Raw genomic sequence first — 15,990 nt, 5'->3', positions numbered from 1 at the left:
GTTAATTAATGATAACCCCTACAGTATTGTTAGTATATTTCATACTTCCTGTCTTATTGTACAACTCACGTATAATTGGTTCATACTTTAGTTTATTTTTACATTTACCATCTTTACGAATTGATACTAACATAATTTTATAATCCCAGTCTTGACAATCTTCTGTAAAAGGCATATTCGAATTAATTACAAAACAAGGGTTATTGGTTAATGTTATGTTAGGATATAGCACTAAAATGGCAGTGTTGAAGTTTCCATACTTCTTACAATATTTTTATTTATCATGATCATTAAGTGCATTCCTAGGACGAAAATATGCTAAAATATGAGCAAATCGACTAGCATAAAACCACGGATTATTTTTCTCATTAATTAGCACCAACACCCGATTCATTGTATGTTTGCTTGTTGTTGATGACACCTATGAATGTCTCCATTTACTTAAATAATTATTATTCAGGTAATGCACCTTAGGAGTGTAATGCATTTATTACCATATATAGTAATTTTTATAGACATAACAGTACTGGATCCCATAGATGAAGAGCGAGATTTGTACACTACTGACCATTAAAACTGCTACACCATGAAGATGACGAGCTACAGACGCGAAATTTAACTGACAGGAAGAAGATGCTGTGATATGCTAATGATTAGCTTTTCAGAGCATTCACACAAGGTTGGCGCCGGTGGCGACACCTTCAACGTGCTGACACGAGGAAAGTTTCCAACCGATTTCTCATGCATAAAAAGCAGTTGACAGACGTTGCCTGGTGAAACGTTGTTGTGATGCCTCGTGTAAGGAGGAGAAATGTGTACCATCACGTTCCCGACTTTGATAAAGGTCAGCTTGTAGCCCATCACGATTGCGGTTTATCGTATCGCGACATTGCTGCTCGCATTAGTCGAGATCCAATGAATGTTAGCAGAATATGGAATCGGTGGGTTCAGGAGGGTAATATGGAACGCCATGGAGGATCGCAATGGCCACATATCACTAGCAGTCGAGATGATAGGCACCTTATCTGCATGACTGTAACGGATGGTGCAGCCATGTCTCGATCGCTGAGTCAAGAGATGGGGACGTTTCCAAGACAACAACCATCTGCACGAACAGTTCGACGACGTTTGCAGCAGCATGGACTATCAGCTCGGAGACCACGGCTGCGGTTACCCTTGACGCTGCACCACAGACAGGAGAGCCTGTGATGGTGTACTCAATGACGAACCTGGGTGTACGAGGGGCACAACGTCATTTTCTCGGATGAATCCAGGTTCTCTTTACAGCATCATGGTCGCATTCGTGTTTGGCAACATCGCGATTAACGCTCATTGGAAGTGTGTATTCGTCATCACCATACTGGCGTATCACCCGGCGTGATGGTATGGTGTGCCATTGGTTACACGTCTCAGTCACCTCTTGTTCGCATTGACGGCACTTTGAACAGTGGACGTTACATTTCAGATGTGTTATGACCTGTGGCTCTACCCTTCATTCGATCCCTGTGAAACCCTACATTTCAGCAGGATAGTGCACGACCACATGTTGCAGGTCCTGTACGGGCCTTTCTGGATACAGAAAATATGCGACTGCTGCCCCGGCCAGCACATTTTCCATATCTCTCACCAATTGGAAACGTCTGGTCAATATTGGCCGAGCAACTGGCTCGTCACAATATACCAGTCACTACTCTTGATGAACTGTGGTATCGTGTTGAAGCTGCATTGGCAGCTGTACCTGTACACGCCGTCCAAGCTCTGTTTGAATCAATGCCCAAGCGTATCAAGGCCGTTATTATGACCAGAGGTGGTTGTTTTGGGTACTGATTTCTTAGGATCTACGCACCCAAATTGCGTGAAAATGAATCACGTGTCAGTTCTAGTATAACATACAGGGTGTTACAAAAAGGTACGGCCAAACTTTCGGGAAACATTCCTCACACACAAATAAAGAAAAGATGTTATGTGGACATGTGTCCGGAAACGCTTAATTTCCATGTTAGAGCTCATTTTAGTTTCGTCAGTATGTACTGTACTTCCTCGATTCACCACCAGTTGGCCCTATTGAAGGAAGGTAATGTTGACTTCGGTGCTTGTGTTGACATGCGACTCATTGCTCTACAGTACTAGCATCAAGCACATCAGTACGTAGCATCAACAGGTTAGTGTTCATCACGAACGTGGTTTTGCAATCAGTGCAATGTTTACAAATGCGGAGTTGGCAGATGCCCATTTGATGTATGGATTAGCACGGCGCAATAGCCGTGGCGCGGTACGTTTGTATCGAGACAGATTTCCAGAACGAAGGTGTTCCGACAGGAAGACGTTCGAAGCAATTGATCGGCGTCTTAGGGAGCACAGAACATTCCAGCCTATGACTCGCGACTAGGGAAGACCTAGAACGACGAGGACACCTGCAATGGACGAGGCAATTCTTCGTTCAGTTGACGATAACCCTAATGTCAGCGTCAGAGAAGTTGCTGCTGTACAAGGTAACATTGACCACGTCACTGTATGGAGAGTGATACGGGAGAATCAGTTGTTTCCGTACCATGTACAGCGTGTGCAGGCACTATCAGCAGCTGATTGGCCTCCACGGGTACACTTCTGCGAATGGTTCATCCAACAATGTGTCAATCCTCATTTCACTGCAAATGTTCTCTTTACAGATGAGGCTTCATTCCAACGTGATCAAATTGTAAATTTTCACAATCAACATGTGTGGGCTGACGAGAATCCGCACGCAGTTGTGCAATCACGTCATCAACACAGATTTTCTGTGAACGTTTGGGCAAGCATTGTTGGTGGTGTCTTGATTGGGCCCCATGTTCTTCCACCTACGCTCAATGGAGCACGTTATCATGATCGTCGATTGGCCTCCCTATTCGCCAGACATGAACCCCTGTGACTTCTTTCTGTGGGGCACTTGAAAGACCAGGTGTACCGCCAGAATCCAGAAACAATTGAACAGCTGAAGCAGTACATCTCATCTGCATGTGAAGCCATTCCGCCAGACACGTTGTCAAAGGTTTCAGGTAATTTCATTCAGAGACTACGCCATATTATTGCTACGCATGGTGGATATGTGGAAAATATCGTACTATAGATTTTCTCAGACCGCAGCGCCATCTGTTGTTGAAAATTGTAACTACTTTAATTTCGAAAGATTGTCCGCCTGAAAATGTACTGTTGTCCCAAGCATATTGCAACAAACGGTGTATTTCTATCGCTGCTCGTTTAGTTTTTATTGCCGTTTCAAATATACCGGTCATTTTTGAAACACCCTGTACAAAGAATACAATGAAATTCAATGAATGGAAAATTAGGTTGTAGTCTATATGATTAGATTAAATTCAGTTTTCGTTCCATAGGCTCAAAAATGAGATGATTCTCGTGGGTGAAAATCGCAGAAAGAATAACATAAAAAACATGAAACATTTGAATACAGTACTTATTACCCTGAGCATTTGTCAAGAGATTGACAGAATAGGTGAATATGTTACAGTAAACTATAACTGATAACATTTACCTCTACATCTACATGAATACTCTGCAAATTACATTTAAGTACCTGGCAGAGGGTTTACTGAACCACCTTCACAATTCTCATTATTCCAATCTCACATATCCCGCGGAAAGAATTAACACCTATATCTTTCCGTACAAGCTCTGATTTCCGTTATTTCATCATGGTGATCGTTTCTCCCTATGTAGATCGGCATCACTGGCCGCTGTGGCCGAACGGTTCCAGGCACTACAGTCCAGAACCGGGTGGCTGCTATGGTCGCAGGTTCGAATCCTGCCTCAGGCATGGATGTGTGTGATATCCTTAGGTTAGTTAGGTTTAAGTAGTTCTAAGTCTAGGGGACTGATGACCTCAGATGTTAAGTCCTATAGTGCTTAGAGCCAGTTGAACCATTTTTTTTAGGTCGGCACCAATAAAATAAGTTCACATTCGGAGGAGAAAGCTGATGATTGGAATTTCATCACAAGATTCCTCAACAACGAAAAACGCGTTTGTTTTAATGATGTCCATCCCAAATCCTGTATCATTTCAGTGACACTCTCTCCCCTATTTCGCGATAATACAGAACATGCTGTCCTCCTTGGAACTTTTTCGATGTACTTCATCAATCCTATCTGGTAATGATCCCACACTCCACAGCAGTATTCTAAAAGAGGATGGACAAGCATTGTGTAGGCAGTCTCCTTAGTAAATCTGTTACATTTTCTAAGTGTCCTGCCAATAAAACGCAGTATTTGGTTAACCTTACCCACAACACTTACTATGTGTTGCTTCCAATTTAAGTTGTTCATAATTGTAATTCCTAGGTAGTTGAATTTACAGCCTTTATATTGGACTGATTTATTGTGTAACCAAAGTTTAATGGATTCCTTTTAACACTCATGTGAATGACCTCACACTTTTCGTTATTTAGGGTCAACTGCCAATTTTCGCACCACACATATATCTTTTCTAAATCGTTTTGCAATTTGTTTTTATCTTCTGACGACTATACTAGACAATAAACGACAGCATCATCTGGAAACAACCTAAGATGGCTGCTCAGATTGTCTCCCAAATCGTTTATATAGATAAGGAACAGCAAAGGGCTTATAACACTACACTTACAGAATTAATACACTGTCAGAATGAAACACTGTTATACACTTTTAATAAATTTATCATACACAACACACCTATTCTTAACTGTTGTGACAAATTGCTGTCAAAACTGAAATATAACAGACATTTTTACTTAAGCTCGTCTTACAGTCTGTGTTAAAATATTAATCTATAGAGTAAAAAGAGTTGCCTATCAAAAAGTCTTTCAGACTCTGATAAACTGTGCTTTATTCAAAACCAAGTATTTAATGGTTGATGGCAATTTATCGAAAATGTGTGTTCCTGAATATTGGACCCCTTTTTGGACCAAGGTAAGTAATTTAGGGCTTTACATAGATTGTTCTTATTCCTAGTAGTGATAATATGTATTGAGCTATTGGTTGGAAATAGAGATGTATTACTTACAACAAATTTCATTAAGGAATAAATACACTGAAAAGCAGTGGTTAGAATTCCTAGTTCCTTCAACAGGTTTCTATGTGATGTTCTTGAATTTAAACCACAAATGATTCTTGTTACACGCTTTTGCACACTAAAAACTTTTTCTCGGTTTGATGAGTTACTCCCAGAATATGATGCAATATGACGTAATAGAATGGAAGTAATCAAAGTATGCAAGCTTTTTTTTATATTTATGTCATCTACATCTGACATCATTCTCACTGCAAATACAGACTTGTTTAGGCGCTTCAGAAATTCTGTGGTATGCCCTGTCCAACTGAATGTATTATCGAGTTGTAATCCCAGAAATTTGAGACTGTCAACCTCTTAGCTCTGCATATGGTATAACATGACATGTTGCCAATAAAAATTCTTTAACTATCGTTATGTTTGAATCTGCCCACCCCCCACCCCCCTGTTATTACATGGCATGTTAAACAGTATAAGTAATACTGTTATTGTCAGGGCATGTTTTCTATAAAAATGTACATGGATTTGGGTTATATGACGAAGAGGCAGAAAACCAATTAATAATAATAATAATAATAATAGATATGAATCTCTGCATACTTTCAGAGATACCTTTGTCTACTCTGAACACCTTCCAGTTCGTCAAAACTTATTCTAGAGATTCTGCCTATTTCAATGTTTTTTTTTCTCCACCATAACAGCCCTGTTAGACTGCAAATTATATATTTGACACATGTCTCCAGCGCAGCGTCAGTTACATCTGCTACGTAATAGAGTTTTACAATGTATTTGTAAGATACTCACCACGCACAAATTTCCTTTTTTATACTTTAAACATTTACCTCTAAATTCTGACATTATGTTCCAAATTTAGTATCAATTTTAATAGAAATCCTAGTATTCCTGAGATCATGCATTTTATATTTATATAACGCATTACATTAATTAACTAATTCTTAACGAATTTTTGATTTCATAGAATGTTCTCTTCAGATAATAGTCTTCGTTGGTGTACCCACGCCCAAACAAGTAGTAAACCAACTTGTCTTTCAAGTGGAGATCTTTGGTTGTAGGAGCGATCTGAGCAGTAGTCTGCTTGAGGCGGTGAGAATGGGCGATTGAGTTTGTTTGCTGTAGGTTAACGTGATGTACGTAGATTTTATGAGTGTGACTGTTCTTTGTAAAGAGCCGTTGTTATAGGGTATGCAATAACAATGTCGCAGAAGCAAATCACTTCTGCGGCATTTGCGAAAAGGCTAATGACGCTCTTGTCGGGATCACGATTTGGAGAGGTTCGTTTGAAATTTGTGAATGAAGCTGGTACAGTGGAGTCTCTGTTTGTAACTTATTCTTTATTAAATCGTCATAACATATAAAAACGTTGTTTTGTAGGTAATAGTTGTGTTGGTAAACAATTTAGCCGTCTGTTACAGGTGATGTGGACCCGGTGCAGTACAAGCGCTCTTGCTAGTGGTCAAGTAGTCGTGTATGAGCCCGTCTCTGATTTTGTTAGACATGTTAAGAGAGCGTTGCAGTTAAAGGAACGTGTTGTACCACAATTTGAGAAAAATTACTGCTTGCTTTGCGAGACTAGTATTACCCACAGATCTCCATGGGTCAGATCGCATTTAGAAGAAAATGACAAGATGAGAAATCGTAACGATGTGCCAGGGTGTAATGCCAATTATGAATTTAAAATTGCGAGGAGTGTTAGAAATTTTACGAAGAAACTTGAGTTATTTTCCAGTGATGGCCTAGGGATTATGATTTTGAAACGCAGTATGAGTAGTGCTGTGGCACGAGCGGTGAGTATAGAATTACATTCTTAGATTTGTGTGTCAAGGTGTTATGGACATTTCAGAATTGCCACTATTTTTTATCAAACTAGAAGCAAATATGTTCGTAGCAGTCATATACTGCATCATAACTTATGTAAATATCTAACACCAGTGCAGTATTACTGTGTCTAGTTGGATTTTTTGTTACTATTTAGTATTATTGTAGTACATCCAGTTTTCGCAAACTGTAAATTTTATTCTCACGAAAAATCATGTAGGCCCTAATGCCTAAAGTATTTTATGCATAAAAATATGGAAATGTACACAAGAACGTAGATTAATATAATATACTATTTTGAGGATGTAGGTGCAAAGTTTATTCATATTTAGGTCATTCAGCGGAACAGTATAGGACATACCACACATATTACAGAAATAATATATAGGCTACATAGAGAGAAAACATATACAAAGTAGGATAGCATTAGTTAAGGATAGAGCAGGATACTACTTATGTTTTATGATATGAATAGTTACTGATCATCATAACTTTCCAAATTATCATTTTAGCTACACGGGATAACATTTATATATAGGTGCTGTGAAATATTTTGATTATATTTGTATTAAATGACTTTGCTATTGTCAGAATTAGGAACTTTCAAATAATACCTACAAACGATTGAAATACATAAGAAAAATAATTTAGTTCAAGATTGTCTGTGGCAGGTTACACTCAGTGTTGTTATCTGCTCCTACCCTACAATAGGTTTTTCAGAGTGATGCTTTATGCTACTGAAAAGTTCAAAGGTTTTACAACATACTTCAGAGTATTTTACTTTTAATTTGAACATACATTTACTGTAAACATTTTGTGGTGTGTATGTATGGCTACTAATGAGCTGTAATGTTTGTTAGAATGCGTCAACACATCACTCATCAAATGATGTTGCATGGCCCAGTAAAACTTATTGATAATTTGACAGTTTTTGATAAACTCCAAGTTACAAATAGTGTAGAAAATGTCAAAAATCTGCTTGGTTTAAGTGTTTATATTTTGTCAAAATCTGACTTGGTGGGGATGTGTCAGAGCAAAAATACAGTAAAAAAACCACTAGTGATATTGGTGTTTATTACAGACATATTACTACTACTGCCTGTTTTTGAAAAGAAAGGTTAAATCCTCGCTGTATACTTTTTGTGAGAATTAACCTGTGTTTAAAGGTTGTGCTTGACTTTCCCCCAGTGTGAAGAAGGGTTTGTTTCTTGCTAAGTTTGTGTACTAAAAACATATGTCTTGCTGTACAGTTTATACAATTGAGAGCAGAATTGTGTGTGTTACAAGATTTATATGGGTCATTCCATGTCAATTCAACCAATTTGAGAAAATGTTCCAGCTGGTAGTCTTAGGTTTGGCTGAAATTAACACACCAGTGCTACCAATTGTGGAACACTCATGTACAAAATTTTAAGTTCCCCTGCCAATTAGTTCCAGAATTATGGTTTGTGAAAGAAGATGGCATGACCCAGAAATTGCAACCCACATCTGGCAATCTACCTTCAGACCCAACTTCAGGTCTTAATAACTTTGGAACTATTTTGCGCAGTCCAGTGAAATTTTTACAACACAGTAACATCCACTTAGAGAACACACTCTATGAATCAAAACACCAACAACATATTTCAGTGGGAAAATAAAAAATTCCAAAATGTGATTAAATAAGTGTAATACATTAAAAGGTACATATTGTAGGTGCCCTCTATGCCAAATATAATTCACTCAAAAAGGGTATAAATTTTTTTGTGGTAAGCTTAATGTGGCCTAAACACACACAGAACGCATCTTGCCCATATCAGTCACACAAACAGAGTTACATGCACACAAAAATACAAAAATTTGAAAAATTACCTGAAAAACATGGATTTTCGAAGTGTGGTAGCACAAAAGGGACAAGTGATATCAAAGCCAAATTTCACACACTGCATAAGTAGACCATAATATAATATGTGGCAAAATTTCAACTTGTTATTGCAAGGCATTTGTGTACAATAAAAGTTGACAGATGTATTTGGTTACGTTTCTTTTAACACGATTTAGAATAGTGATGATGCAGACAGCTTGTTTCAGATAAAGCTGCAGCAATTGTTGGAACCATTAGGCAACATAATGTTAAACAATGGTAGTTTTCAGGGACAGAATGAGTTATTATTAGGCAGGAACAACAAAGGAAACAAGCAACCATTACAGGTTACTCATGTTTTAAAGATTCTAGTTCAGACTGGTCAGTACTGTTGTGGAAAGTCAGTATGGAGGCAGAAGAGTGTACTAGTAGTGCTTTTGTTCAAACAAGTTGCAGTATTGGTAGAGCACTAGCATCTTGAATGTCATAAAACAACATACGGAACAAAATGTGGCATTCGCTTTGTACTGTATGATCTGGATGAATCGGACCAAGATTTGTTGCTATGGAGATCTGGGATACACCCTGTGGGCACAAGAAGTACAGTTCCAGGAAACTTTAGTGTTTGTTGTCATCGTATGAAAGTGTTTCTGGATAATTATTCTTTCCTACAAAGAAGTTGTTTTGGTCCATTTCGGATTTATAAGAAGACAGTGAAGTGTAGCCTCAGAGAAACTGATATAAAATCAGTATTGAAAGTGAATCAGTGCATGGGACTTATCATCAAACCAGGACAAAAGTTATGTTCCAGGTGTGTTACACTGCTAAAAAATGAAGAATATTCTGATAATTTACATGACAGTGATGAAGAGTATCAGCCACCTACAACCACAGTGAATGAGCAATTAAATACTTCAGTGATTGCTCTTGTGTCCCATGAAGACACACAAAGTTGGGAAAAGAGACAGGCCCAGCTATGGTAGAAGAAAACTACAAGAAGCTCTAATGGAATTAAAACACACAATAGCTGAAACATTAATGGTGGAAGAGGAAGAACTGTCTGCTCCAAAGGAACAGAAATCATGCTAGAAATGCTCCGATTTGGACAAAATTGTGCAGGATTTGAAAGAAAAATGTGCCATATCCAAACGCCAGAAAAAAGTAGCTATTCTTACCCTTGCACCTTCCAGCTGGTCTATTGACTACACTGCAAAGGAATTAAGTGTTTCTTCATGTATGGTAAAGCAAGCTAGGAAAATAGAAGCAACCCAAGGAGTACTTCCACAACTTCAGCAGGCTCAGGGTAAGCAACTGAGTTCAGAAATAAAGGTGCTAGTGTCGGAGTTTTATGAAAATAATGACTAGAGCCGAATAATGCCTGGAAAAAAATACTGTGTAACGGTGAAAATGGGAAATGTACGTGTACAGATGCAAAAAAGACTGTTGCTATGCAACATATCAGAACTATATGTAGAATTCAAGGGAAAGTATCCCAATACCAAAGTAGGTTTATCATCTTCTTCCAATCTTCAGCCAAAATGGGTTGTGCCTGTAAGTACAAGGGGCACACACAATGTTTGTGTGCGAGACCCATCAAAATGCTAAGCTGATGTTTGCTGCTATAAAGGATTTTGGTCTGGATTACAAAGGTGCAATGGAAACTGCTAGTGTGTGACATCAGTGTGAAAAGTGTCTTGGTAAGGCAAATCTTGCAGAACTCATGAATAACAAACTGTATGGTGAACTCCTTATAGATGACGATAAACTTGTTTGTTATAAACAATGCACACACATGGATCACACAAGTCTTGAAACAAAGGAAAGTACAGTGGAAGATTTTGTTGAAATGTGTTGTCAAAAAACGGACAAACTGACCACACACAGCCTTACAGCAACAGCACAATTGGCTTATACTTATACTAGACTTTTCTGAAAATTATGCATTTATAGTTCAAGATGCCATCCAAGAATATCATTGGGACAACAGCCAAGCAACTCTCCAGCCATTTGCGATTTGCTATAGAGGTGAATCAGGTGATGTGTCTGTCATGAACCTGTGCATTTTTAGTGTCATGAACCTGTGCGTTTTTGGTGACTTGTTTCTAATTCATGATGCCATTGCAGTTCATGCCCACATTCACACTGTCATGGCAGGAAATACGGAAGCGTCCGATCCAACCCGTCGGCTTTGACCCATGACGTCACAAATATGGCGGAAACGACCATAAACGACAATTCCAATATGGCGGATATAAAAACGCATACGTATCACAAAGACGAAAACACATAGAAAAACAACACACACAAAGGTTTCACAAGAACAATCTGCTAACATTGATAGCAAACAAAGATAATAATAAACAAGTGGTACTCAAGGCCAGGCAGGGGGGGGCTGCGGCCCCCCTGACCACCCCCCCCCCCCCTCCCCCCCTCCGCCAAAAAAAAAACTCCCAACCTAACCTCGTATTCAGGGCTACGCTACAGATCAATGCGTAGGTCAATCAAAAGATAAAAAAAAGAAACAAATAAAAAAAAAGAAAAAAACAATATTGATTCATTAGACATAACGAGTAGCGACAAAACATATAGACAATAAAGATTGAACAATCTAATGGCAAACTGATAAAAGCCTCATAGACGACGTTAAAACAAAAAGTACAGTAAAAAGGTAAACTATATATTACAGGCCCTAAAACTCCTACTAAGGTAACGTCAACGAGGCAACATCTACAAACACGCCACACTCACAAACCAAACTCCGCGCCGTAATGACGTCACACACCACAACACCCTTATGTCACGGGTCAAAGCCGACGCGCGAGATCGGATGTTTCTGTTGACCCTCATGGCATATGTGAAAAACAAGATGCCTCACATACATTTTGCGAAATACTTCAGTGATGGGGCAGCTAGTCAGTACAAAAACTGTAAAAATCTCAAAAATTTATGCATGCATTACTGTGATTTTCAGATTCATGCAGAATGGAATTTTTTTCGCAACAAGTCATGGTAAAAATGTATGTGATGGTATTGGTGCTACCATTAAGCGCATGGCATCACGAGCTAGTCTGCAGCACCCTACAGAAGGTCACATTCTAACACCTCTTCAATTATTTACCTGGGTACAGAAAAATATCTCTGGCATACAATCATTCTATGTTTCGAAAGATGAGGTGAAATCAGTCGAAGAGTTGCTAAAAAAAGCAGACTAGAACACGTTAAAACTGTTGCAGGCACTAGGAGCCATCATCACTTCTCTCCAGCGGACTCTGACAATGTGCAGATGAGCAGACTGTCCGGTTATAACTCTAGGTTCATGCACAACATGTGTCTTCAGTGTGTCTGACTCAGGATTCAGAAGCAAAAGCAGCAACATACCAGGTTACTATGTTATTGCTGTTTATGATGACAAATGGTACTTAGGATGTGTTGCAGAGTGCTGTGAAGCAGAAGGTGATGCATTTGTGAACTTCATGGCACCAGCAAGATCATTTCGTTGGCCACATTTGGCAGACAGGTGTTGGATTCCTTTTGAACATATTCTTATGACAGTTCCAGTTCCTACCACAGTGTCAGAAAGACAGTACAATTTGCCACTCAATGTACAGAGTACAATAGCTAAAGTGTGGGAGAACTTCTGTTCGAAGCACAATCGACTGGTTTTTAGCAGTTAAGGTGCAGTAAACATTAATGATAGGTTGTGTTAATCTGTCTATATGTTGTTGCTTAGTGAGTAAACAGTTGTGGGAGAGGATAAGAAGCGGCCAAACAGTTTACGATATGTTTTTACAAAATTGTGTTGTGGAACAATGGCCACATCACCAAATACATCTGTCAACTTCCATTGTACACAAATGTCTTTCAATAACATGCTGAAATTTTGAGATATATATCATTATGGTCTACTTATGCAGTGTGTGAAATTTGGCTTGGATACCACTTGTCCCTTTTGTGCTACCACACTTAGAAAATCCATGTTTTTTCCAGAAATTTTTCAAATTTTTGTATATTCGTGTGCATGTAACTCAGTTTTTGTGACTGATATGGGCATGATGAGTTCTGTGTGTGTTTAGGCCACATTAAGCTTACCACAAAAAAATTTTAACCCTTTTGAGTGAATTATATTTGGCATAGAGGGCACCTACAATATGTCCCTTTTAACGTATTACATTTTTTAATCACATTTTGGAATTTTTTATTTTCCCACTGAAATATGTTGTTTGTGTTTTGATTCATAGTGTGTTCTCTAAATAGATGTTACTGGGTTGTAAAAATTTCACTGGACTGTGTGGAATAGTTCCAAAGTTATTAAGACCTGAAGTTGGCTCTGAAGATAGATTGCCAGATGCGGGTTGCAATTTCCGGGTCATGCCACCTTCTTTCACAAGTCATAATTCTGGAACTAATTGGCAGGGGAAACCAATACTTTGTACACAAGTGTTCCACACATGATAGAATTAATGTACTGAATTTCATTCCAATCTGAGACTATGAGCTGGAGCCCCTGGTTGAACTGACATGGAATGAGCCATATAGCTACAGTGTCCTTTCAGACAAGTCACTACAAAGCCACAGATTCATTGGAAAATGCTAACAAATTGTTAGCCACTTGCTACACTGAATTAAATAAGGGTGGTTGATCACTTAAAATTGTCGGTACCAGAAGGTCTGATTCCACCCTTCCGCTGTGACCCATGACATCGCTAGAAGGCGGACACTACTATTCCAAGCATATACAATATCTCAATAATAATCTGAATAAATTTATATGTGATAAAGATATTAAATATTTAACTCCAGGAATGAAATGGAACTAACGGGACCCCACGGGAAGCAGAGGGTTTGGTGTGTGGGGGAGTGCTAAGTGCAAGACAGTACAAGTAATGGGACCATGTGAAAACAATTATAATCCACAAAATAAAGCACAAAAAATCCTCAACATTCCACACAACGTTACAAAGACAAAAACCATGGGAATCATGTATTTCACTTGACCTGTATAGCTCAAATGAGACCAACGAAAAAAAAACCACACCCCACAACCTCGTACCTAAATGTGACTTGATCTCAATGATGCTGTACCGATATTCACTATACATTCAGAAATGAATACCAGAAAACACTACCAAACAGTTGTGACTATTGCTCATATTCATTTGTAGGGCTTAGAAGAGTCAGTAAACTTTATAGCAAAATTGCTCTGAATTACAATTTAATTACACCATTTCAGTGACTTTACTGGTCTCATACTGATATGGTTTTATATATATAGATTGAAACAGCGTATGAAAATTTGTACCAATGCCGAGAATTGGACCCAGGCCTCTTGCTTATTATGCAGGTGCTCTAATCACTAAGCCACATTGGCACAGTGGTTGTTATATAACCTTAATTTATGCCAAACTGCTTAAAAACCACTAGAAAAAAGTAAATACTCTAATTATACAGTTATAAATATAGGCCTAATCCAAAAAATACTGTAGATAGTAATAAAGTATATACAGAAGTGAACTTGGGGTGTGTGTGTGTGTGTGTGTGTGTGTGTGTGTGTGCGCCTAACTGCTTCATTTCTAGCTTCTCTTCAATACCGAATAAATTAAAGAGCATCTTTAGCAAACTATCTACTTCACTGTAGGAAAGGGGGTATGCGTGAGCTGGTCTGTCCAGCAACCTCACCCAAGATGGCCTACGCTGTGCTACAGGAGGGCAAAGTAGAGAAAGGGGAACTGCATGGTCACATCAGTGTGACTGTAGTTCTATGAGTTGAGGGTGTAGAGGGAGTATGGGCCCCTGGCACTGGTCGAATGGCCTGGCTAGTGACAGCTCAGGATTATGTTATGTCTCTGTAACGGGGCAGTGGAAACTGGTCCTGATTACCTCTGGTCTGTCACTCATACTACATCAAAGTCATGATGTACTCGGACTGTTTTATAACACTAGGTAAAGACACCAAATAAAATTATATCACATAATTTCTGGTGGGGCGGGGCCCCTGTGGCACTCAGGAACTGGGTCTCCCTGCTTCCAAGATAACGTATAAAACTTGCACCATGACCAATTACAATATGCACAAACAACTATAAATGTAAACACATGTACAATACATACTGCGATAAAAAATGAATAAAACAAGAAAAATATACCAACTTAAACCAGCACCATATAAAACTAGCCCCCCCCCCCCAGCCTACCACACACACACACACACACACACACACACACACACACACACACACACACACACACACTCACACTCCTAAAACATCAAACAAATATCCTCAAAACCACCCATATCTCCCAAACCCCCCACAACCAACCAGCCCCACCCAAAACCTACCCAATCCTCCATTAACCACACGAGCAACCACCCCTCCCCCCTCCCTGCACAACCTGTTCAACTGACAATCTTTGACCTATACATTTGCCCTGCTGTCCTCAGAAAACAACAAAATACACAAAAATTATCCAGGGTGTTACCTTCTACTAGCAGTACTCATATAGATGAGACTGCAAGATGGGAGAGCACCCTTTCCACTTCCCTGAAACTGGGTGTTGGATCAACTACACACACACACACACACACACACACACACACACACACACACACACACACAAAACCTGTGTGTTTGTACGCTCTTCTGTAATATAATCCTTAAACTGAATACTGTGATTTACAACGAAATATTAATACTCCTCAGTCAAACCCATTAATAACCATTTAGTTCTATTCTCAATCACCCAGAAACATCATCTGACCCCTCCTCCCGCTGCCCCGCCCACCAACACAATAGCCACTCACACCCACAGACCTACATGAGAACCACCTCTACGAAACTTCCTTTTTCCAGACTGAGATTTGTCTGTTTCCACTACAACGCAATGCCTCTTCCCCTACCACTCTTAACACAATGATCACTCCAGTCTCATGTGCACAGAATCACTCACTCCAGTGCCTCCCATGCTACCTTTTCAGGTATCAATCTAACAATCTCTTTCCCCAATCTAATGGCTTCGCTACATTTTGTGCCAGACACCTGTACCCAGTGATCCTGTCATTTCCTTGCCACCACCAGCACGTTGAGCACATCAGAGCCAACTGACTTTTATATGCTTCTGCTGTAACGTTTGCCACTGCTGTCAGATTCTGTTGATGAGGTTGTGCAGTGGGTCCCAAACATGATCATCCATGCCTCTGGAACTGCTTTTCCCCTTTTTACAGCCTCCCCCCCCTCCCCCTTGACCGGTGCCATGGCAGGCCAAACACATTTCAGTA

At 39.3% G+C, this 15,990-nt stretch overlaps 1 protein-coding gene across 2 annotated transcripts in view; it reads left to right on the top strand.

Annotated features, from left to right (window-relative positions):
* The first annotated feature begins 6,103 nt into the window (after nucleotides 1–6,103).
* The window catches only part of LOC126183821 (uncharacterized), an 87,621-nt gene continuing 77,734 nt past the window's right edge, over nucleotides 6,104–15,990 (top strand). Inside the window, exons 1-2 of one of the 2 annotated variants that reach the window (XM_049926074.1) lie at nucleotides 6,104–6,330; nucleotides 6,472–6,843. In XM_049926074.1, coding sequence (XP_049782031.1) covers nucleotides 6,253–6,330; nucleotides 6,472–6,843 — 450 coding nt within the window. In that variant the 5' untranslated portion in view covers nucleotides 6,104–6,252. Of the gene's footprint in view, nucleotides 6,359–6,471; nucleotides 6,844–15,990 lie in introns of both variants that reach the window. The other variant, XM_049926075.1, reaches the window with a different exon arrangement.

Source organism: Schistocerca cancellata, chromosome 4 (genome assembly GCF_023864275.1).
Source record: "Schistocerca cancellata isolate TAMUIC-IGC-003103 chromosome 4, iqSchCanc2.1, whole genome shotgun sequence".
NCBI classification, from domain to species: Eukaryota; Metazoa; Arthropoda; class Insecta; order Orthoptera; family Acrididae; genus Schistocerca; species Schistocerca cancellata.
The sequence above is the reverse complement of the archived record's forward strand: the minus strand, read 5'-3'. Positions and strand labels throughout refer to the sequence as shown.